Source organism: Channa argus, chromosome 1 (genome assembly GCF_033026475.1).
Source record: "Channa argus isolate prfri chromosome 1, Channa argus male v1.0, whole genome shotgun sequence".
Classification (NCBI taxonomy): domain Eukaryota; kingdom Metazoa; phylum Chordata; class Actinopteri; order Anabantiformes; family Channidae; genus Channa; species Channa argus.
This window is the reverse complement of record NC_090197.1, coordinates 39018601-39042574: the sequence shown is the minus strand read 5'-3', so window position 1 is coordinate 39042574 and position 23974 is coordinate 39018601. Positions and strand designations below refer to the sequence as shown.

Here is a 23974-nt window from a genome sequence, read left to right as displayed (position 1 = left end):
AGTGTCAGTCTCTGATCTCTTGACACCAAATTCAGCGTACCAGCACTTGCAGCTTCACAGTGTCTCTGTCTGTCTGCTTGTCCAGCCTCTCTGTGAGTCTGTCTCAAATCATGGAAGAATCTCTGTTGTCAACATGCGATGAGAACCGGTGCTGATACAAGGAATAATTAGCACAGATCAACCAGTGGAGATAAGCACCAAACTGAGTTGCTGATCTGATTTGTTCTTGTTGCCTTTTGTCTATGCCAAAAAAGGGGCACTTGAACATACCGCAAAGTCTACAGCCAACATACAACAAGCATATACATTCTGCACCTTTGAGGAGAGGACGGGAAAGCAGATACACTCGACCTGTGAAGCCATAAATATACAAGCTACATATATACACAAGCCATAAATATTTTCCCTCCACCCTCGCTCGCCATGTTTAAAACTACTTATAATCAAGGAAAAGTCTGATAAGAAAATGCACATGGCACCATAGGCTGTGTCAGCCCTTGGTGCCATCTCATTTTGAACAGCCAATCAGAGTTTCACTCTGTCATACGCGAGACCACAGCCAAATCCACATGCTGATTATGCTGAACAAGACCAGAACAATGAGCAGAGCCTGGCTATTGCCAACAGACAAGTAGTTTTGTAAAGGGAAGGATTCTCGAAGTTCAAACATTTAAATTACCAGCAATGTTGCTCCTCCCTCAGTGAACAGCAAACCATTCTAGTCCTTTAGGCCTCAGTGTAAGTCGGCTGATCCCTATGATGGTGCAAATGTGTTAGGAGCACAAGCCAAAATGTGCTTACTGTAATTACTTGTGATGTTGCAAAAAAGAACCCAGTCAATTCTCTAATATGGAACGTTATTGAGTAGAATTACAATAATGACAAGTCTGACATCTGACCCAAACATAGGGCGGCCTACAAAATAAGTCAATAGAAGATAATTACTTATTACTACTTATCTAGCACAACTCAATTTATAATGCACTTTTTAAGTGTCAAAGAAGGACATATTAGAAGAGAACCTCTTAATTTGAGATTAAACTAGTCATGATAGTTAAGATAAGCTGACATGTCAGTTGATGGTTTATTTTAGTTTTATTCAGCTTTCTCCTGGTGGGTTTGGGGGTCAAATTATCTTTACCCAAGAGCAGCTGGGAATTTACCTGCTTGCGGTAAATGTGAGAGTGCGCCACTTCCCAAAGATGGGGTTATAAGTGTCACGGTTACCAAAACAGGAAGAGGTCTAATGGTTGCCTCAGCAAAAAACGAAGAGGAAGAATGGAATTTCTGTAGAACACAAACCAGCTGGCAGGAAGCCGCACTTTTATCATTCTTTTAACTTTGATTTCCTTTCAGGGGAAGTGCCCTTACTCCCCTTTCACTGTCTTTCTGTTGCTCCACTCGTATGCCTTCTCAGGCACTCAACTATCCCCTGTCTGTTTCTAAAACAGACTCAACTCAACACTGCTCCATGCCATGACAGTGACACATCCAAACTGCCTGCCTGCCACAGTAAATAACTGCAGCCAAGGCAGACAATGGCCTCAGGGCACGGAGATCATGGTGGTAAAATGTGAAGCATTCTTTCATGACAAATGCTTAAGTGTGACTGAGGTGTTGAAAAACTTCTTTATTGACAGGGTTAACAAACCACTGGATGCACTGAAGGAGAGATTGATACAAAAAGGCAGAAGACAGCTGGTGGAGGCCCAGCAACATGTGAATACATGATTTCAATATACACACAGTAGAGGCAGGAGTTGGTAAAATAGAGATTAGAAAGACAGATGTAGGAACTGAGATCTTTTTCTCGTGCATCAAGAGCATCTGCCTCCAGAGGACAGCTAACATCCTCAGCTATGTTAAACACATGTAATCTGTGGAATTGTAGAATAACTAACTATCAAAGAGAAACACTGCAATCTGTTTTAATAGCATGTATCCAGTCCAGGGAGAGCTGTTATCAAACTGGACCAAGGTGCTTCACAACAGATAAACAGAATACCATAAGCAACCAATTACAAAAACAAAAATGCACATAAGTAAGATAAAAACAGTGATAAAATCATAAAAACAATATCATTAAAATAATTTATGAAATTAAAAGTATAACGATTCAATCGTTTAAAAACATACAAAAGTGTCCTCACTACTAAGAATTTAAAGCCAGCTTGAACAAATGCATCTTCAGCTTGGATTTAAAACATGTGCTAATCTGTGATACAGTGGATGTCAGGTGGTAAGGATTTCCACAGTTTTGGACCAGCAACAGCAAATGCACAATCTTGGTTTAAGTATCAGAAAAAACATTTTTCCCCATGTGGGAAAAACATATACTAGGTAAAGTGAATGATATAGCTTTCCTCTTGTTTTACTACCACAAAGTTACCCACATTCAGGGCTTTTGAAACAGTTTCTGCCTATATATAAACAGCAATAACACAACACCCCCACAGCAATCTATCTACTCTGTTTTTTGCAAACATTCACCTTGGACTACTATACTAATAGCCACAGCCAACATACTATTTAAGTAAAAAATTAAATTAGGAAAATTAGCAAAAAGTAGATATTGGTTTCAATTCTATATTTGATGGGACAGAATAGAGATTACTGTAAGATTTAGTTTGTAAACAAGTCTGAACCTGATTTTATTAAGACTTTAATATTACCGTTACACAAAGCAGGAAATAGGGTGGACCCACACAGGCCTAAAATACTTGTTTTCCAAGACTGGAGCACACAGACAGCACTGTGCAGTGATGTAACACTGGTAAATTATAAACTACCAATGTGTATTTGACACATTATCCCCATGTTCTGTCCCCATCCCCCAGCGCAAGAGCAAACTGAAAAATTAAAACAAAGTGGTTGCACAATTATTTCCTGCACGACTGCCAAACAGGCTGCTCTGTCAAAGGCAAACACTGGAAGATCTTAAAACAAATACATTTGGTCAAAACAAGAAGCATGATGTTTTTTTGGTATGCAAAGTTTGCTGCAATAATGACAAGTCAAAATGTTTATCACCACAACCAAAGGACACACACACATTTTGGCAAGTCACACAGTAATCAAAGCCTGATTTGCCTCTAGTGTGAAGAGAGGCCCGTGCTTCACAGCTCACCTCAGGTCTCCGTGTTGACACCATTATGAGAGATTATGGTGACCATTTGTCACAAAGGTGTGAGGTCGATCACAGTAACTGGCATATGGTCACAGGTATAGAGATGTGAAACAGGGCGTCCTTTAGAAAAGACTCTTCATTCAATCAACTGAATATTGGAAATACAAAAACGTTCTTACGTGTCTGTATCTAAAATATGGGACACATTCTGGACCATTTCAAACTCAAGCACTGTGCAATCTGCCACTTTTTTGCGGTCAGATGCCACTATATAGATAACTATTAGACAATTCAAAAGAAGAAATGCGTTTTTGCACTGATTCTTTATATACACACATTCCACGGACACTATGCAAACAAAAGGCGCATTATTGTATTGCGATAAAGAAGGCTCTGTATGCGGATCAATGGGCTCCGTGTGTTTCTGATCAGCACAGCAGCTGTAATGCTTTTGAGCAGTTCTCCTTGTCATGCAGAGTCTGTTTTTACATATGGATGCATATGAAACACGGGCCACATACTAAGCAAAGAAAAATAAGCAACAGTCTCATAAAATTATTTCGTCTGTGCTTTTCTTATTGGTTTAAAATTGGCAGGACTCAATGGGCCATACATAATGTCACACATCACTTTCCTCCAATATGGTTTCTGTAACATCTGAATCATGTCTGTGGATATACATGTATATTAGACTAAGTAGTCACAGAGTTATTCTAAATTACTTTATGTTTATATCTACAATATACATTCTGTGTAATAGATAAATAGTTCTAAGATTTGAAATTTCAGAGCATTTACAGGGACTTATAACCAGGTTATAGTTGGCTTTCTCGGGAAAGCTGATTTCTTAAGTGTCATGTTAAATGGGAAAGCTGGTTTCTGAAATCGGGGTAGAGGATTATGAAACTGATTTCCATTGGTAGAGTTAGAGTTTTTAAATTCAAACAGTTCCCCATGTGGATCAGCAGCATGTGTTTCCCCTTTTTTTCCCCCCCTCCCCTGCGCTGTGACATGAACCCACACACACACACACAAAAAAAAGGAAAAATCAGAAAGCAGTGTTTTCTGTCACCATACAGTAAAAATCTGTGTGCCAGGCTTCTAAAATAGGTCAGAGGTGGAGGGGAAATCTGGTTACTCTTGTGCTGCATGTATACACTGATTTCCACTAAACAGGTTTCTTATGGCATGTAAACGCTGTTCGATGATTACAAGAGAAACATGATTTCTCCAGGTCCCCTAGTTACCATAGTGCATGATATTGCAGTCCTTGCTTTGGGGCTTCAGCAGAAATAGGCAAAAGGTTGAAAACAGTGGTAGAGATAAATGTTCTGTCAGTTATATTTGGCTTTTAAGCAATTATAAGTTATCCACCAGTTATAATATTTCTCAGAAGAATAAAAAAACATGTCCAGGAAACTATAATTTTGAAGACTGAAACAGGGAATGCAGCATGACCAGCAATTGGGACATACTAACTATGGAGTCTACTGTAGCTCAGAGACACACATAAAAAGCAGACACACACACACACACACACACACACACACACACACACACACACACACACACAGCAGTAGCAGCCTCCCCCACATACCCACAAACCTGCATTCCGACAAAGACATTTTCCATGAGTTAATCTTTCTACGAGGAGAAATAGCAAGAAGATTTCATTCAATGCATCATTCTGATCACTCAAATCAAGAGGTGGGGGCAAATGTTGAGAGGATTAGTCCACTGAACAGAACCAAATCATGAGCGCAAGTGGAAGACATCTTGGAACGGGGCCAAAGCGTGGCAGAGAGGGCCATTCTGCTCATAACTGGGGGAGCGACCTCATTTTCCGAATAAAAGCCAGTTTACATAACACCTCTGTCCCCATGACAAGGAGCACTGGGCAGCTGCTGGCAAGCCTGTGGCTTTCACTCAACTACCAACAGTTCCCTGAAAAATTATTTTCTCAGCATAACCACAAACCTCCTCTGTGTGTTTCCAACATTTCTTATAATATGTTAAAGGTCTTAAATTTCAACTAATGTTTGGTAACCACAAGTATGTAATTGGAAAGGAGAGAGTAAACATCAGCTAAGTGATAGATCCACCCTATCTTAATTTGTGGCTCTAGCTCCACTTGCAAAAAAGTCAGCTTGAATAAAAGTAAGGTGGTTTTAAAGCATAGGATAAATTATTACTTTCTTAATTCGATTTGACTATATTTCAATTTAAACATATCTAATTTTATTAAACAATAATAATGCAATAAGCACATCTGGATCTCACCAAATACCTAATTATCTTACTTTCTTACTGGGCACGAAGCCCCAATACCATTGCTTCGTACTGAAGTAAAGAAGAACAGGTCCCAAATGTATAATATAAAACCATATGAGTGGTTTCCTAAAACAACGATATGCTGTAGTTTTGATAACTATATTAAATGGGTGTATATACTGCATTTGTTTGGGGATTTTTTCTGCTGTGGATTAACGCACATTTGGTTCTCTAATACATATTTACAGAAGCAAGGTGGTTTGAAGACAATTAAAAAACGGCATCCGATTTGAAGGTACGTGTTTAGCACAGGGTTCGACGAATGCGTTCATAAAGCTTGTAACGCACAGAGAGTACATATTAGTATCAGGTCTGCTATTGTGTCTTGGTGTCTTTTTCTATGATTTGCTGAAAAAAGCACATGCAGAATCTAATCAGTCTTATCCATTGATCTAAAAGTTGCCCTTGCCTTAGTGATAAAAGTTACAGCACAAAATAACAAAGTAAAACATGTTTTGGAGAGGCAGAGGAACACTGTCCATGTCATCACAACGGGATTCTCCACATTGGACGAGGATCTCAAACTAAGCAAGAGTCTTTTTTTTCAAAGCATCTCATAACACACTATTAGTTGGGACACATTCTCAAATGCATACCAGTGCTGGCAAATACAAGAAATTCCACTGACACACAACTGATCATTGTACCTTGTGAAGTAAAGTTATATTAAGAAGAAAAGAAAAATAATGTTTGGAAAATGACAAACTTCTTGACTTATGATAGGTTAAACACTTGCCATTAAAAACTTGTGCTCATGCGCAATGCCAGATGTGTGTCACATCTGTTATTTGGGTCTTCAGCTGGCTAAGTAAGACTTGGCAAAGCACACAACAACAGGTGACTGGGCACAAATGGAAGGTACATAACAAAACCCTGGAGAGACCTAAATAACTGAGATGGTGTTGAACTTTGTAGGTGTGGGAGACTTTGCTGCTTTTTGAGTTACTGCTGGCAGTTTAACAAACAGCTAAAATAAAAAACCAGAAGATGTCCATGATCACATCTACAGCAAGATTGATTTCAAAGCTGCTACTGTAAAGTTGTTTTTGTTAAATAAAGCAACATTTTCTTTATTTTGAAATGTAATGTCAAGAGAATCTTTTTAAATGGTCATATGAAAAAGAACATACTAGATTATCTACATGTATTAGTCAATGTACACCTACTCTTATGTGGAGTATTTGATCAATCCTCACATCAACAAATACAGCATTGCATAAAAGAAAAATAAGGCAATGCATGATACATGTTGCATGATATACTACAACCCAAATTCCCATTAGAATTGTCAATAAATGATCTAATTCCCACACATTGGAGTTTGGAGCTGTCCGGGAGATATTTCGTCAGTCCACAGGTCTTTTACAGACCTCCTGAGACCAGTCATCATATGTCATAAAGCGGGTCAAAGCATTTCAATCTCACATCTGCTCCTCATTACCATTCCATGCAAAAGAAAATCAGGGCTAGGGTTAGGCTATTGCACCTCACCCAGGAAGGGAGAAAAAAATATGGGAAGAGGCAAGAAATTTGATTATTAGGTACCATGAGTGCAAATAAAAAGAACTTGCTGCAAAACCTCTACAGTTCTCATGGAAAGTGCCTTTATACTTCTCTATGAAATCCGATCACTTCTAGGCTACAATCCCAGTCATAGAGTTTGCCTTTACAAAGCGTTACATGACACCACAATGACAGATCCACCCCAGCAGTTTCATAGTCCATTCCTTTTTCACCCTATACAATATCGCATCCCTTAGGTTATTTACTGTATATGAAAACAATATCTGTAACTGATAAGCACAAGTGAATTTGGCTGTGGATTCATACATTTCAAGCTACACGTCAGGAACAAATGGCTGGTAAAGTAGTTGTTTGTGGTTTTTCAACCTAGAAATAAGTGCCAACACAGCTAACATAATGATCCAATGCTGAGACAGTTTTAGAGTTAATTCTTGACCTATAGCTAGTGTTATTTATCGTGGTTATAATGGATGGCTTCATGTAGTGTAATGCTGGGGCAGTTAAGATGCACACAAGCACACATATACACACACTCGCACATGACTGAGGAAGACAGAGGCCAGCCTGTTCAACAAGTAGGTCAGGCCAGAGCCAGAGAAAGAGAACGGAAGAGAGGCATTGACTGGAGCAGGCATGACTTTTACAGCCATCATTGGCTTGTATGAACCACTAAAGACATGTAAAGTCATACATTTATTAAAATGCAAAACATAAATTAGTGGGTAAACACCTGAAAGGCGTGTATACCCACTAATTGGGAAATTTAAACTGAAATGAGATGTTTTAAACTATTTATGTTATCTTAAAGACGAGACGGTAATATATGAGCTCTTCTGAGCCTCACCTGAGGGCAGTCTTTGATGTAATGGCCCTTATTGAAGCACAGGTGGCACAAATAGTTGGGTGGGGGTCTCTTGTTGGGTTTTCTTGGCTCTGAAGAAAGGGAAAGGTCTGAGAAATGGTCCGTCAGGGAGTTGAGTCCATCCACAATGTTGTTCAGGGACCCGTAGGGTGACACATTCTTATACACGTTGTTGTTTAAGGCCTATAACATAATAAAACACAGCAGACAAGGTTCAATTTTATCACACAATACTTTAGATTCTAACATTTAAAAAGTAGTATTTATGTTGTACATAAAATAAACAGCAATCGTGGAGTGCAGTTACAAAATTCACACACAATTCCCAGTGTGACTTGTTGACACATGATATGCCGGATGACTACATAGAAGATGCTACAACATAAAATGTAGCTGTTTTGATTGTTTGGAAGTCTTAAAATGCTGATATTAATCACCAATTTCCTTTACGTGCTCTCTGTCCTATTTTCTGTTGCACAAAAAAAGTGAAGGGAAAAAAAACCTTCCAAGATCATTTCTCTCATTAAATTCAGAACATCTGGCGTGAGGCCCAGCTGTGCTCATGTGCTGGAAAAGTACTGAGCATGTCCACAGAGAAAGACAGGACTTTACAGAGGATGACTGATTGTAAACAAGATGGGACGCATATTCCCTCCCCAGCCTGTGGAACATCCGCAATGTCACCATGCACTGTTGGTGGTAAACTAGTCATGGTCAGTGTTTGTAGTCTGCTCAGAGCCACAGAAACGCAGTGTTGCATGCCACAGGGCCCAGTGAATTCATAGAGATGCCCCCTGAATATTAAAAACTAGAAAAGCACTGGCTCCAGATGCTTATTTCCCTTCTCATTCATGTCTTCCTCTGTTCAAATACAGTCCAACAGTGAGACAGGTATTGGGCACGGGCGAGGGGGGAGGGGAGTGATTTGAATTATGGGTGAATTAACCTCTGTTGACATGTTGCCCACCAACAGCCTAGCTACTCATCTGCCTTGTCATTTAACTCCACTAAAAACAAAAGTTCCAGATACCGGTCTTCAGTAAAAACAATATGCATAGGCATGATGAAATCCACAGACAAACTGTCCCTCATCACTAACAGCCATGCCTCCTTTATGGACACAGGCTTGTGTCTGGGAAATGATGCTCCTGTTGATGTTAAATGTTGCACAGCACAGAAACCTTGGACTTGGGAATCTGGCCTGCGCTGAAAGCCAAATCTTTATCTGCAGGCTGTGAGATTGTCTCGCTAACCAGCTCCAGCTTTAAGACTCATGTTCATTTATTACATGTAGTCATCGTAAATCAAGCATTACAGCCCTGCAGTTTATCAAGTTTTCCATCCGCCATGTGTTTTAGTTCTGTGTGTTATTGTGTTATGTATTATCACTCCTTGTAGAAACATACATGTTTCGTGTGTTTGCTAAACTTGAGTCTTAGTACAGATTGTATAATTATTTTAACAAATATGAAACAGGAAACTTTGCTCAGTTGATGTTCCTCACACTTATTTCAAGGTTTTAAACTTTCTACTGTCAGCCCAAAGGAAACAGATTTCACACATCTGCTAATGGTGGGGTGAGACTGTTTGTTTTTTTGTGTGTGTGTGTCTGTGTTTGAGCTTCGGTAAGTAAGAGAGAGAGAAAGAGAGACTGAGTGACTCAGCAGGAGTTTTCTGTTTATGTGTGTGATGGTGAAAGTGTATGTATGCAATGACCATCACAATGCTATCATTAAAATGGCGTCATTACTTGTCACGTGTGTCAAGTGGCGGGATGAACTGCAGCACATCTGCAACTCTTTTCACAAGTCCAGGAATGAGGTGTTGCACTGCAGGGAGCGATCACACATTGATGTTTTTAAAACCATGGCTGTGGAAATTTGGTAACAAACATTTGAACAAAGCTGCCGGCAGATGAGCTTGCAGTATAAATTCAACTATCACAACTAATTTATCAATGTATCGCTTTCATTTAAAGTGAATAGCTGTGTGATCCTTGACTTCAAAAACAACCACATTTTGCATTACTTATCTAATCATCAAATCCCTGCAGCAGTTTGTTTTACTTGGCTTAGCCAGTATATTAAGTTGCAAAAAGCAACCCCACCAAACTGTTTCCAGACTGTATGTGTGTTCCCTCAGTTTGAAACACTTTATACTCATGTGGATTGAACAGCAATACACAATTCCGTGTAGCTATAATGTGCACGCCCAGCTTTCAGCGGACTGTTTTATGTTAAATGACTTCAAAAGGCCTCTATGGTTACCACCATAATAATGGACACTGGCTCTAAATGGTGACTCTCGCATCCAGCCACTACTAGTGTTTCCTAGAGTTTCCAACACAGCGTCATAGTAACATAGATCTAAGAAATGTAACAGTGGTGTAATCAACACACTAGGATCATTGCTTCAAACTACCTTTTCGTCCATCGTGTGTGATTATTTGTCTGTGTGTGCTATATGCATATGTGTATGTGGCTGAGATTAAGGATTGTGGTAGTGGGATTCCTTTTGCACAGCATGGACTGAGGTATCAGGTTTGTATCCTGTATACATTATCAGCATGCTTGTCCCTAAAATTACGCAGAGTTATAAAAATAGGCGATATGTAAACAGGGATTGATTTTGTTTGCACAACCTGGTCTATTTGAAGAAGTCAGAGAGCAGGTCTCAGCAAGAGGCTGCAGTGACCTGCTCTCTCCAGACAAAGGCGTGTGAGGGAATCTATTTCTATCTGTTCCTTTTTACCTCTCTTATCAGAGGCATGTCTGATTAAAACATGTTTTGCTCAACAGTTTCACTTGAACCACAACTCATTGGTTTCCAAAAAACTCACCTATTTGTCCAAAAATATTTAATGACACTGCCAGGAAATGGAATTTTCTACATATAAAAACCTAACTTGGATTTGTAACTATTTAATTGTCTGGTAAGATCCAAACTAACTAATCCTATAATAGTGCTCCAGTTGTTGTCGTCATAAGGTTTATAAGGTTCATATTCACACTGTGCATTTACCCACTTATAGTGTACTAGTACCTTCTGTGGAATCAAACTATTTTCTCAATTCTTCGCGTAGTGATATTTATATACCTTCTGTGTTATATAAAGTATGATAACAACCATTAAATGTTGATATGTTGATATGAAATCCAAAGGAATTATATACGCCACCGATATAAGATTATGTGGAGTTACTGAAAATATAAAGGTCACATCCTACCACCAAAACAGCCAGTGCTGCATACTGTAAAACTGTTACTGCATTGTCAACACACCAACCAACTTTCATTCACACAATCTCTAAATGTCAGATATTACAGATATGTGTATGACACGCCATCTTTCACCTCGTTCCGCTGCAGCTGAAAGAAGTTGTTGAGATAGTTGGAGTTCAGTGAAGAGCTCAAGTCCGCCGCTGCGGGAGTCTTGCTGAAACTGAGATCCGGGTGGGAAGAGTTGGGCTCGGGTCTAAATGCGTCAAATGCGCTGGTTTGGTGGGGGTCTTGTAAGGAGAGATAGACCCAGTTGAGAAGTTGCGCAGGCTGGTACACGGAGGCACTCGTGTCTATGGCAGACAATAAGCTCATCTTTCAATTCAAATGGCTAAACTGGATTTTCCCCCGCTGATTCTTGGACTGGTCTCAACTCTTTCGCCGTCTTGCGTTTCGTTCCCGTACCCCGGCAGATGGCAAGCGCTCCTTTTTTCTTCCCGTGAAGGGCCCTGTCCTCCTCACGCCGGGAGCCTCGTCCCACTTACACGTTACTCAAAAGTCATTGCGATAATATGTCAGTATAAAAAGTTTTCCCCTGCTCCCCATGGTCCGCTATCTGCCTTTATTGCAGCTGAGCAGAGCGAGACTCTTTGAATATGTAATGAGGGTGGCTCTGCGTCATCGAGTACGCAGACCAATCAGAGTCACTGATCGTCTACATGGTTCGAGCCCACAGCTCTGCTTTACCATTGGATTAATACATATTCTGCCACATCACTAACTAAATTAAACCAGTTTATACAGGGACGTGTGGCGTATATGTTTTTGGTTTACTCATAACATTTATGAATGTCTTTTTATGCTGTTCTTTTTTTTGTGTGTGTGTAGGTGCTATTGTTTTGTTGTTTGTGTTTTCCTGGAGCATGTATGTGTCATTAATAAAGTAATAAAGTAAAAGTAAAGAACTAATGTGAGTTAAAAATTGTGTGTACTTGTCTAACTTGACTGGACAAGTTTAAGTAGTCCTACCATTTAGAGACTATAGTTGTGTGGGTGTTTCTGCATTGTCAGGGGGTCACACATCCCAGTTTAAGGGCTGTTTCATACTTGTTTAGGGTTTGGTTAGGGTTCATTCTGTGTCAGGTAAGTACTCCAGCACTGTAATTTAGCGCAATATTTTAGGTACTTATAGTATTTCTATTTTAGGTTACCTTTATTCTAATTCTACTAATTCAGTGAGGAATATAGTATTTTTACTCCGCCACATTCATTTGAAATTGTTAGTTTTTAGGGCTTTTTTTTGCAGATTCTTAATTGTTCATGAAGATATAATTAATAAACGATGAAGTACTGACTAATTGTATACATGTAAATAAAGTAATTATTTACCACAATTATTTATTCATTTTTGTTCCAGGCAATCACTATAGTAACAGATATTAATGTTAAATTTCCTTCCATAATAGTAGGTAGTAGTCTTGGAGTTTGTCAAACTTTGTTAGAGCAGTATTTGTAATTTGAGGGCATTTTAGAGCCTGTACTTTTTATTTGAACTTGGGTAAAGAATTAAAAATGCTGCCTGGGATACTTTTTTAGGCAAGTGCTTGCACATATAACTTGAATATTCATTTTGGGTAATTGTACCACCTAATGACCAAAATGTGAAGTGTGAGGCACAGAGAGTAGGGGCATGTTGTAAATAGGTGTTTTGTTTATTCAGGGACAGAGGTGGGCAGTTCCCCTCTCTAATGTTAGCAGTCTCCCTGTGAAAAGTTGTTAATGTTGTTATCTTTACTAATGTAGTGTTTCGTCTGTAGCTGCATACATTCCAAATACAGTCTATGATCTGTTTGGGTGGATGAAACTATTTCTTCATCTGTAAAAAAATATAAAACTCTATATTTAAACACCATTTTTAAAAAGCCCAGTCAATTAATTCAGTTAACCAACCAATAAAGCCAGCACCTTAACACCACGCCTAGGCCTCTCTCTTGGTCTCTTGAGCAGTTCCTACTGTCTAAGGCAAAAAAAAAAACATCAAGCAAGCCAGTATGGAGTTAGGAGAAAGCTATGAAAAGGGTTCCCTCTTGTGGCATGTCACACATAATGTCACACATAATGTGTGTAACCTGCTTCTTGTAAAGGTAATTAGTAACCTTCAGATTAAAAAAAAAATGCTTTTCCTAACGTTTATTGTTAGGATACTATTCCCCCAATGTCAGGCCTTACATTAATGTCAAAATGAATTTCAGCAAATACAATTATAGCTAATTAGAGGTGGCAGGGTAACAAACTCAGTACTACGGACATGCCTACAAAAAGGATCACATAATCTAAATGTACCAATTTATATTCTTTACTCAAGTCCAAGTACAAAATTACAGTCCCACAAAAAAAACTGTGTATTTTTAAACCTATAGAATCTGATGCTATTAAATGAGGAATGTGCAAGTCTGGTCCAAAATTGTTTTACAACGCTGAAGACGGGCAAAAAATATAAAGATTTCTATTATTCAGCCAATAAAATGACATCTGGTAAAGACGAAGCTGAATGTAATCACTGTACTTACTGTTAGGTGTTAAATCAACAATAGTACTTCATTAAGTACTTCTTCTTTTCCTTTGGGCTGTTCCCTTTCAGGGGTCGCCACAGCGAATCATGTGTCTCCATCTAACCCTGTCCTCTGCATCCTCTTCACTCACACCAACTAACTTCATGTCCTCCCTCACTACATCCATATATCTCCTCTTTGGTCTACCTCTAGATCTCCTGCCTGGCAGCTCCAACCTCAGCATCCTTCTACCGATATATTCACAGTTTCTCCTCTGAACATGTCCAAACCACCTCAATATGGCCTCTCTGACTTTATTTCCAAAACATCTAACATGAGCTGTCCCTCTGATGTACTCATTCCTAATCCTGTCCATCCTCGTCACACCTAGCTCTGCTACCTCAAGCTCTGCCTCCTGTCATTTCTTCAGTGCCACTGTCTCTAAGTCGAAAAACATCGCTGGTCTCACCAACGTCTTAAACACCTTTCCTTTCATTCTCGCTGAACTTCATTAAGTACTAGTACCTTAAAATGTTATTTAGATGTAAATGTACTTATCATTTAAGTCATATACTTAAATACCCTTGTGAATTCTCATTGTTAAGAATTAGAAAATGTGTCTGTGTGTGTCAGTAAACACATATAGACTGCAGTAGGTAGTGGTTTAACTGGACAGGCCACTGTTTGTTTTAGCCTCCACACTTGTTAAATAATAAAGTTATTGTGAAATATGAGGTGGCGTGGGTTGCTCACATTTTCCATAATGTTGCTTCTGCTCACTGATGTATAGATCTAGTATTTGTTTATGGTTGCTGTCGCATGGATAGACGTCACCTGTCATTGCTCTCTGACAGATAAATGGGTGGCTCCTTAAATGGAAACTATGAGTCCCACCCACACTGGATAAACAGTCTGCTAGTAGTGAAACAAGTCTACCAGGAAGACACTACAAGGAGGCAAAAGTAAGTGCTAAAATCAAACAACGTCTTACACACTCCAAGCTAGGATAATGACTCATATCGGCAGACTTTATAATTAAGTAAGTGGCAGCTGTTTTGAGGAAACTGTAATTTTAACGTTATCTCCGCCGTTCATCGACGCTAGCGTTTCCTCGCCAACGCTCGGACAGATTACATATGTCTTCTGTTCAAACAGTTCCCAGCTACATAACACGCTCGCCTGGGTCGTAGCGGCATGTCGTTGCTGATTTTTGTTCTTTTATTTATGGTTTGCTAGCAAGCTGAGATACGGAATAAACGTGCGATACGAAACGTGCGCTGGCAAGACTGGTAGAGCCGAGATAAACTTATGAGCTGGGAATGTAACTCGGTGGGTTTCCTGTCGAAGATTAGCACAGGCCTGAGCTGGAGCAAATTTGTTGGTGTTTGGAAGCTAAAGCTAAATGTTTTCCACTGAGCTAGCACGGTCTTCGTAGCACAACCTATGATTTAAGATTTGTATATTTACAAGTTAACAAGTGTTAACGTATTCAACTTAATAATGTATTGAGAGGTTAAGGTGGCAGAGCTGACACACTTTGCTAGCACACCTAATGTACTGGATCGGAAGTCGAGCTAAATCAAGGAAAGGACATCAGCATTAGCTAATAGCGAACCGAACACTGTCTGTAACAGCTTAGGTACTTGTAATTACCGAAGGCTAACTTAGTGCATTGGTTTGCAGCAGAGCTTTGTGGTTTTGTCATCGCACAGTTTCCTCAGTTTCTCAAGTGTGAAAGCAGCCCGAGGTGATGTGTTTACCCCTGAACCATCAAGTTTGATGAACAATTTCACACAGTTCAACATTTGCAAGGCATGTGGGGAATCTTTAAAAGTAGCCCGAGTCAGCCGTGTGCTATAAACACTCATTATCAAGGCCATTAACACCGCCTGGTAGTTCTAATATCAAAATATGTTGTTGTTTTTGTTTTGGTTTTTTTTGTTTTTTAAAGACCTGTCAGCACATTAAGTGGTTAAAATTAGATACACCTTTGCTGATCAGTGATCTTTTACCTCTATTTATTATTTATTCACTGTACATGTTTTGCCATAATTAACATAATCAATATTGTTTAAATGTACTTGAGTATTATTTTCTTAGTGGAATACTTGTGTGTGTGTGTGTGTGTGTGTGTGTGTGTGTATATGAGAGGGGTCATGCTGACATTATCAAAACCACCAGTTGTAATGTTGTGGTGTATACTTGGATATAATAAAAGAGTCTCAAGCAGGAGCTAGGTTAAAACTATTTAGATGTCGTGTATTAGGTCATTAGGATTGGCATGTCTATTTTAAATATGTAAATATATCTGTAACTCATTAAAGATTGCATTCACTGTAAATAATTGTAAGTATTTGACCTCTGCATTTCCAGGTGTACCTTTCCTGCCTTGCCTGCCTATTCAAATGATAGTGATGTTTTTTTCTCTTACCCTATAAAATGCAAAGCAGGGGAGATTGTTCATTCTATTGCCCTGAAGTTTTTTTTGTTTTTTTTTTACCATGGAACAAGTAACCCTATTTGAGCATTGAGAATACATTTTCATACAATGCAAAACCAAACTGAAAGCTTAGACAGTACCCCATCATAGCTAAGAATTTATAGGAATGATTTTTAATATTATCTTATCTTCTGCAATTCTTAGATTAATGGTACTGTTTTATGTTTAAAGCAATGAGCTACGCTGGATACCCACCTTCATCAGGCGGATACCCCCCACAGCCTGGAGCTTACCCTCCTCAACCAGGTGCTTATCCACCTCAGCCTGGAGCTTACCCTCCCCAAGCAGGAGGCTACCCTTCACAGCCAGGTGGCTACCCTCCTCAACCTGGTGGGTTTCCTTCACAGCCAGGAGGATATCCAGCACAAGCTGGAGGCTACCCAGGGGGACCACCACCAGGTAAGCCATCCAGCAAAACTGTTCAAGAAATAGCTTAACATTTGTGGAAATGTGCTTGACTCTTTTGTGAGAGTAAGATCACATGATTGATACCACTCTCATATGTACTGTAAATTTGGGGCTACTATAAGCTGCCAGGTACAGTGCATCCAGAAAGTATTCCCAGCACTTAAAATTTTCCATATTTTGTTATGTTACAGCCTTATTCCAAAATAAATCAAATTCATCATTTTCCTCAAACTTCTACAAATAACCAATAATGACAAAATTGAATGAATTTTATTAAAAATACTAAACGAAAAGCATCTCATGTATATACTCATGGTCTTTGCCATGACACTCAAAATTGAGCCCTGGTGCATCCTGTTTCCTCTGATTCTTGAAATGTTTCTACAACTTTATTGCAGTGCACCTATGGGAAATTAGGTTGATTGGACGTTATTTGGAAAAGCATGCACCTGTCTCTATAATGTCCCACACTTAACAGTGCATGAAGTCTAAGGAATTGTCTGTAGACCTCGAGACAGGATTGTATCGAGGCACAGATGTGGGGAAGGGTGCAGAAAAATTTCTGCAGTGTTGAAGGTATCAATGAGCGCAGTGGCCTCCATCATGCGTTCTTTTAAAAGTTTTTATTTTTAATAAATTTGCAAAGATTTCAAACAAACTTCTTTCACGTTGTCATTATGGGGTACTGTTTGTAGAACTTTGAGGAAAATAATACATTTTATCCATTTTGAAATAAGGCTGTAACATAACAAAATGTGGAAAACGTTAACCGCTTAGGAATACTTTCTGAAAACAAAACATCTCTGTAGTTGCTAAAAGAACCAAAATCCAAAACCAAAAATGGTTTTGTCTTTGTTGCCTTCTTCAGGCAGCTGGGGTGGTGGCCCTGCTAGTGGATATCCCTCCATTGGTCTTGATGGTCTGACCAATTCTGGAATGGTAGGCTGAACTTTAAAAAAAAATCTTCTGCCCCTAAAAAAATCCTACTGTGTTTATAATGCATCATTAGGTTAATGCATTGAATATTCCAGTTATAACGAATTAGATAATATTAATATCATTGCACTTTATGGTAAGAATGTTCCAAAGTCTGCATTTTCTGGTTTACCATTTTCTTACTTTATTACTTCTTTCTTATTTATGTCTGGACATGACAACCGGTAGAAATTCAGAACATCAGGAATATTATTTTACTTTGTCCTGAAGATAGATCCAGGAGAAGGTACTTGGTTGAAAATGTATTGATGTGGACAATGCTTATTTAATATAAAATAACATTTTAAACATAAGCAATTAAAATTAATAAAAGTAAATCTGGAAAAATGTGACCAGTTACAGTGCTTTAAATAAAACAACCTTTAACTATCTGTGCAATGTCATGCCTACAGACAGGAGGGCCCATGCCTCAACCCCAAGGCCCAGGGATGGGCTACCCTGGTCAGCCTGGACAGCAAGGCTACCCTGGTCAGCCTGGACAGCAAGGCTACCCTGGTCAGCCTGGACAGCAAGGCTACCCTGGTCAGCCTGGACAGCAAGGCTACCCTGGTCAGCCTGGACAGCAAGGCTACCCTGGTCAGCCTGGACAGCAAGGCTACCCGGGTCAGCCTGGACAACAAGGATACCCGGGTCAGCCTGGACAACAAGGATACCCGGGTCAGCCTGGACAACAAGGATACCCTGGTCAGCCTGGCCAGACTGTGCCAGGGTATCCTGGTGCACCATCCCCTAACCCAACCATGCCAGGTTTTGGAAGTGCACCAGCACCTATGCCAGGGTACCCATCACCAAATCCATCAATGCCAGCCCCTGGTGGGGGAGTCATGCCAGTAGCTCCAGCTATCAATGTAAGAGCCACTGAAAATAATAAGTTAATTCTGTTGAAGAAAAGATCTTCTGTTTTATGCTTTCTACCTCTGTCTCTTATTTGTTGTTCATTATACTCACACCATTATCCATTTACAATGTGAGTTCAAAAACAGAATGAACTGAATTTATTTCAGTAGCACTGTCACGTTAACGAAATTGCTCTATTGTTATCTCAGAGAGGATACAGGGGAACAATCAAGGACTTTCCTGGAGCTGACCCACTCAAAGATGTAGAAGTTCTTAGGAAGGCCATGAAGGGCTTTGGTAGGTGCAATGGGTAAACACCTTAAGCAGGGTTTTGTTTTTATTATTTGGATATTTATACCTTTTTTTGGGCTGGAATGTATTTTGCCTGCACATGAAGCAATGGTTGTTTCCCATTTGGGCAGTTGTGTTCTAAGGGCCATGACGCAGCCAGCCGAGAGACAACTTTGCTGGGGAAAAAAAAACTAGGTTGACGGACGCTCACCGAAGGCCTGATATTTGTGGTTTCACTGCCCTAACTGCCATTTAGTAGTTTTGTTGATTGGTTGTAAAGATCATGGTCAGTGTGGAAATATTAAGCTAATCATTGTAATGGTGTTTTTCTGGATAATGCATAAAAGTCATTTGTTATTTCAGGATAAGTAGAGTCATATCTACGCAAAGTATAATTTAGTAAGACTAAAAAAAATTAAAAATATAGCTTTTTTTTTTTATTTATCTTGTCTCTACAGGAACTGATGAGCAAGCCATTATTGAGTTACTGGGGAGTCGCTCAAACCAGCAACGTGTGCCTTTGCTTCGGGCCTACAAAACATCTTATGGAAAGGTAATTGTCTGTGTCCTTATTTACTGCTTGTGTGATAACTGACATTTTCCATGAGCACTCCTTTTTTAATAGTTTCCACAACAAACTCCATTTACTAAAAATAGAATCATTTGTGGTTCAGTGAATAATAGTCCCAAGTGGACAACAGGTCCTCAAATCGAGAGAGGTGTAAATGTCATCAGAGCTCATTATAGCTATGCCACAGAGCTTCCTACAATATTGTTTACATAATAGCAGTTTATGGTGGTTTTGAGTTATTCCAAGCATGTTTCTGTTTTCAGGATCTGATTAAGGATCTACATTCTGAACTGTCTGGAGAATTCAGAAAGCTGGTTATGGCCATGTTAAAGACTCCAGCTGAGTTTGATGCCTCTGAGCTCCATACGTCCATAAAGGTAAATTTTTGGAAACATTTTAAAAATAAAAAGAACTGCATTGGTGATAGGAGAACTTTCTGGGTGCTTTAAGAGTAGAATTTTTGTTTGCTAGGTTATCAGAATCTGTACATGTCTTCCTAACAGGGAGCTGGAACTGATGAAGCATGTCTGATAGAGATCTTGTCTTCTCGCTCCAACGCTGAAATCAAGGAGATAAACCGCATTTACAAACAAGGTGAAATGCCTTAGCAGTTAATGCACTGCTTTCCACCATGGTTCTGTTGTCCTTTATCTTAGTATCACAACACAATTGTCACTTGAAAGAGTTTTATTACATTAGCTGATAAATTCAGAGCACTTGGATGAGGGTACCACCATGCCTAGGGAGATGTTACAGCAAGGGATCTATTGCACATAAATGCACATATGGAGTACTGGAGTAAATTTTTATTCTACAGTTTAAAGGTTTATAATTTTTCAGTGTTGTACTCACAGTATCATGGATTCCGTTGATAGTAAGTTGTATTGTGGTCTCCCTACTTACAGTCTATGCCTGAAAACCTGTCTATGTATTTCATTTGGATTAAGTAATTACTTTTCTGCCATTTCAGAGCATAAGAAGTCACTGGAGGAGGCCATCAGTGGGGATACCTCAGGTCACTTCCGCAGGCTCCTGATCTCTCTCGCCCAGGTACAGCTATAATATGAATAATTTATATTTGATATTTGTTAACAGCGACTTTCGGATTTAGTTAGGAATGTTTGTCTCGTTACTTTAAAGGGTAGTCGTGATGAACGAGAAACCGTTGACATTTCTGTGGCTAAACAAGATGCTCAGGTAAGGTTTGCTATATTGTCATTATTAATCAATGTTTAATAATTTATTTGCAACGCGGTAGTTCTTATATACATCGATAATTGACCTACAGATTTCAAAGATACATTGATTTTTACATATTGCTCTTCTTCTTGTAGGCCCTATATGCTGCTGGAGAGAACAAGCTGGGGACGGATGAATCCAAATTCAATGCTATTTTGTGTGCCAGGAGCAAACCCCACCTCAGAGCAGGTATTATTTATGATAACGACTCCACAATGTACGCTTCAGTTTGTAAAAGATAAGATGGTTAAAGAGAATCAGGCCATAAATTCAAGTTTAGTGCTTTATTGACTATATTACTGATGATGCATTTCTGTGTTTATAGTGTTTCATGAGTACCAGCAGATGTGTGGCAGAGATATCGAGCAGAGCATTAGCAGGGAGATGTCTGGAGACCTGGAGAGTGGCATGTTGGCAGTGGGTAAGAATTGACAAAAACCTATCCAGTTTTTATCTTAGAAGGGCCACTGTATTGTGAGAGTCAGAGTTTGTTCTGTATTAGTAGTTATTCAAAAGTGTGTATGATTGTTTGTAGTAAATATGTGACGTGATGTTTTACATGCTCACTGTATTACAGTTAATTTAATATACTCAGTACATTTACTTCAAAGTTACATGTAATAAACTGTAGAACTGATGCTTTTATATTTTCTTTTTTGCCAACATTTCTCTGGGTTATGGTAACATACTTTCAGATGTATTTTTATTTGAATCCTGTCATTTGTTTTGCACGTACAGTGTACATCTTTTAATTGTGAGTGGGTGTGTACTACAGTGTTTGATGTTTGCCATTGTTTTTGCCAGTGTGTTTCATGTCACTGTCTTAGACATTTTTTTTATTTTTTTATTTTTTTTTTATTTCTAATTTTGCACATATTTTTTTCTAAATCTTTCTTTGCTCACTTTAAATCTGCACAAAGTATTTTGACACTAGAGGCCAAAGGGGCCACATTTTTCTTCATATTTAGCGAACACATGGAAACATATCACATATCACATATCACCCAAATGGCAGTTGTTTTGTGATAACATGGTTGGCTTTTTGGTCTCCACAAATTTTAAAGAAAATCTTCAGCTGCTGCCATTAGCATTGTTTGAAGAAATTATATTCAATCAAATAGTAGATGCAGTTTCTAAAAGATCAGTAGAGCTAGAAATTGTCCTCTTGATAATCAACCCCCTTCAGAGTCTACATAAGCATTTGATTAAATCAGAAGATATTGAAATTCTTGCAGCTTTAAAGTCACTTGTTGCCCATCATTTCATTTTTTCACACATTTTAGATTGTAATAAGATACAATTTTGCTGTCTTCATATTCCTCATTTTGCAGTGGTAAATTATTCTGACTTTCTCTTCCATTCAAGTAATTTGGTGATCTTATTTGTACTTAAAAAGACAATGTATAAGTGCTTGTGTTGGCACAAATAAATATTTTGCATTTTTTTTTCTTTTCTTTTTAGTGAAGTGTATCAAGAACACGCCTGCCTACTTTGCTGAGAGGCTTTACAAGGCCATGAGGGTGAGACTCGTTATCTCTATTGTATACTAAATCTTCTATATGAACTAAGGTTAAGAATATTATTTAATTTATATTTAATCCCCATCATGTTCAGGGGCTTGGAACCAAAGACAAAACCTTGATCCGGATTATGGTCTCCCGTTCGGAGATTGACATGCTTGATATCCGTCAGGAGTACATTAAAAAATATGGCAAGTCACTTTTCGTAGACATCTCGGTAAGTGTCTTCATTATACACTATCTTTAATGAACATAAATGACAAACAAGATAAATGTCTTAATTATTTGATGATACATTTGTTTTATTGACAGGGAGACACATCAGGAGACTACAAGAAACTCCTATTCAAGCTCTGTGGAGGCAGTGATTGAAAAGGAAACGATGCCAACTACATAAAAATCAGTTTTCTGCCTTATCTGTATGCACTATACACAACCTGCATGCCATGCCAGGGGTCTCAATGCAATTTTTAACCAGTCATAAGAACCTCATTTTGCTACATATCGTTTTTCTTCTTTATGGATAAAAAGGGTTTGTTTTTCACTATGTATACCTTATGAGTTGAATATCCATGCCCCTACAATACAATTTATAAGAGATAACCTTTTGATTTTAAGAGCTTTATATTTCTAAGGTAATGTATTCAAGTTGTGCCAATACGGTAAGATATTTAGATATCTGTCCGTTTGTCAAAATGTCATTAATGTTGAATAAAGTATCAGACATGAATTATATAGCAGCTAAGTACCAAAGTTAATGTTTGCATTTACTAAAGCTATTCTGTTTTTTGTTTAAACCTGTTTTGGGTCATCGTAGTTGTGCTGTACTTTTGCCACATGCTTTAATTATTGTGTCATATACCTATCATAGCAACATGTACAATCAGCATCAAAATTCATAAACTGTTGGTGTTTTTATCTGCAAGTCTTTTAAAATAAACTAAAGGCATGCTGAGGGGACAGTATTTGATGTTCATCATTTGTAAAATACTTGGTTGCATATTTTACATAATTTCTAACATCCTATGAAGAGATTCTACTTAGATATCTACATTGTCTATCCACTCTCTTCAATGGTTCACATGTGAGTCCTTAAGTGTTAAATATTTCTCATTAGAGTTCCTTGTATGCTGCAGTATGACATCTCCAAAAACTGTCATGACTGCTCTGATACTGCCATTTGGTACTACAGTCAATTTTCCAGTGGAGGGTGGTGAAGTATTTGTTCAACCCTGACAGCTTCACCAAAAAATGAGAATTTTACCAAACCAAGCCCTATTGAATGATGGCGTTAGATCAGTATTCATGATCAAATTGTACATTTTTACAAGTCACATGAAAAACTTTGTTGATTCTTTTACAGTAAACGTTAAATGTCTCATGATCTATGAGGAAAACCACTCGACAACAAATAGCATTTTACTTAATTATACAGATACATAATTGCCTTAACGAGTACTGTTGTTGGCTTCACACGGTTGACTGTAAAGATTTGACTCCATGCTTTGCTAGCTACAGTACTGTGCACTATAATCAATAACTGTGAAGTGAAAAGGGGTGAGCCCGTGGAATTGATGGCATCCATAAAGCTGCCTTGGCCCCATTAAACAAGTCTAGCATGTCTGTCAGTGCTGTCAGAGGCCTGAGGGACCCTTGGGTAATAGCCATGCAGAAAGAATCGTTTTTGATCACGTCATATTAAAGTGGACCATATTTGTCTGAGGAAGCTTGAGGGCTTTAGAGAGATGTTTAGATTAAAATAACTATAACTTAAATTAAGATTAGATCTGATTACACTGGTTTTTAGCAGATGATTTAGATGTTAGATTAATTTTATGAAGTCATATCAAGTGTTTCAACATGTCTCTGCAAATATTCTAGTTTTGGTATTATTGAAACTCAGATTGGTTGCAGCCATACAGCTGAAGGCTGTGTAAATTGCTGTTAATTAAAAACTATGCACTGCCTAATTGAATGTCTAATATGATTGCTCTAATC

At 38.6% G+C, this 23974-nt stretch overlaps 2 protein-coding genes across 3 annotated transcripts in view; one reads left to right on the top strand and one right to left on the bottom strand.

The window, feature by feature from the left end:
• The window catches only part of zcchc24 (zinc finger, CCHC domain containing 24), a 31260-nt gene extending 19559 nt beyond the window's left edge, over positions 1 to 11701 (bottom strand). Inside the window, exons 1-2 of the mRNA XM_067519343.1 lie at positions 11198 to 11701; positions 7827 to 8027 (exon numbers count right to left, since the gene is read on the bottom strand). Of these exons, the coding sequence (XP_067375444.1) occupies positions 7827 to 8027; positions 11198 to 11437 (441 nt within the window). The 5' untranslated portion in view covers positions 11438 to 11701. The remainder of the gene's footprint in view (positions 1 to 7826; positions 8028 to 11197) is intronic.
• Positions 11702 to 14419: 2718 nt separating this feature from the next.
• LOC137134453 (annexin A4-like) lies at positions 14420 to 22941 on the top strand. 2 transcript variants are annotated; one of them, XM_067519321.1, is made up of 15 exons: positions 14420 to 14576; positions 16286 to 16513; positions 17391 to 17461; positions 17911 to 18366; positions 18565 to 18652; positions 19105 to 19199; positions 19481 to 19594; positions 19721 to 19811; positions 20188 to 20267; positions 20358 to 20414; positions 20552 to 20645; positions 20782 to 20877; positions 21918 to 21976; positions 22071 to 22193; positions 22289 to 22941. In XM_067519321.1, exons 2-15 carry the CDS (start codon positions 16288 to 16290, stop codon positions 22346 to 22348), a joined length of 1710 nt encoding a protein of 569 aa, XP_067375422.1. In that variant the 5' UTR covers positions 14420 to 14576; positions 16286 to 16287; the 3' UTR covers positions 22349 to 22941. The 2 variants fall into 2 exon arrangements, with proteins under 2 accessions (XP_067375422.1, XP_067375431.1); XM_067519330.1 differs by having other exon boundaries at positions 14526 to 14653.
• The last annotated feature ends 1033 nt before the right edge of the window (positions 22942 to 23974 follow it).

Bases quoted from the DNA above. Each gene is read 5' to 3' on its own strand.
- LOC137134453 (XM_067519321.1), top strand. From the start codon at position 16,288: ATGAGCTACGCTGGATACCCACCTTCATCAGGCGGATACCCCCCACAG. The intron at 18,367-18,564 runs GTAAGAGCCACT...TTGTTATCTCAG, and splicing joins CAGTAGCTCCAGCTATCAAT to AGAGGATACAGGGGAACAAT. The intron at 20,878-21,917 runs GTAAGAATTGAC...TTTTCTTTTTAG, and splicing joins GAGTGGCATGTTGGCAGTGG to TGAAGTGTATCAAGAACACG.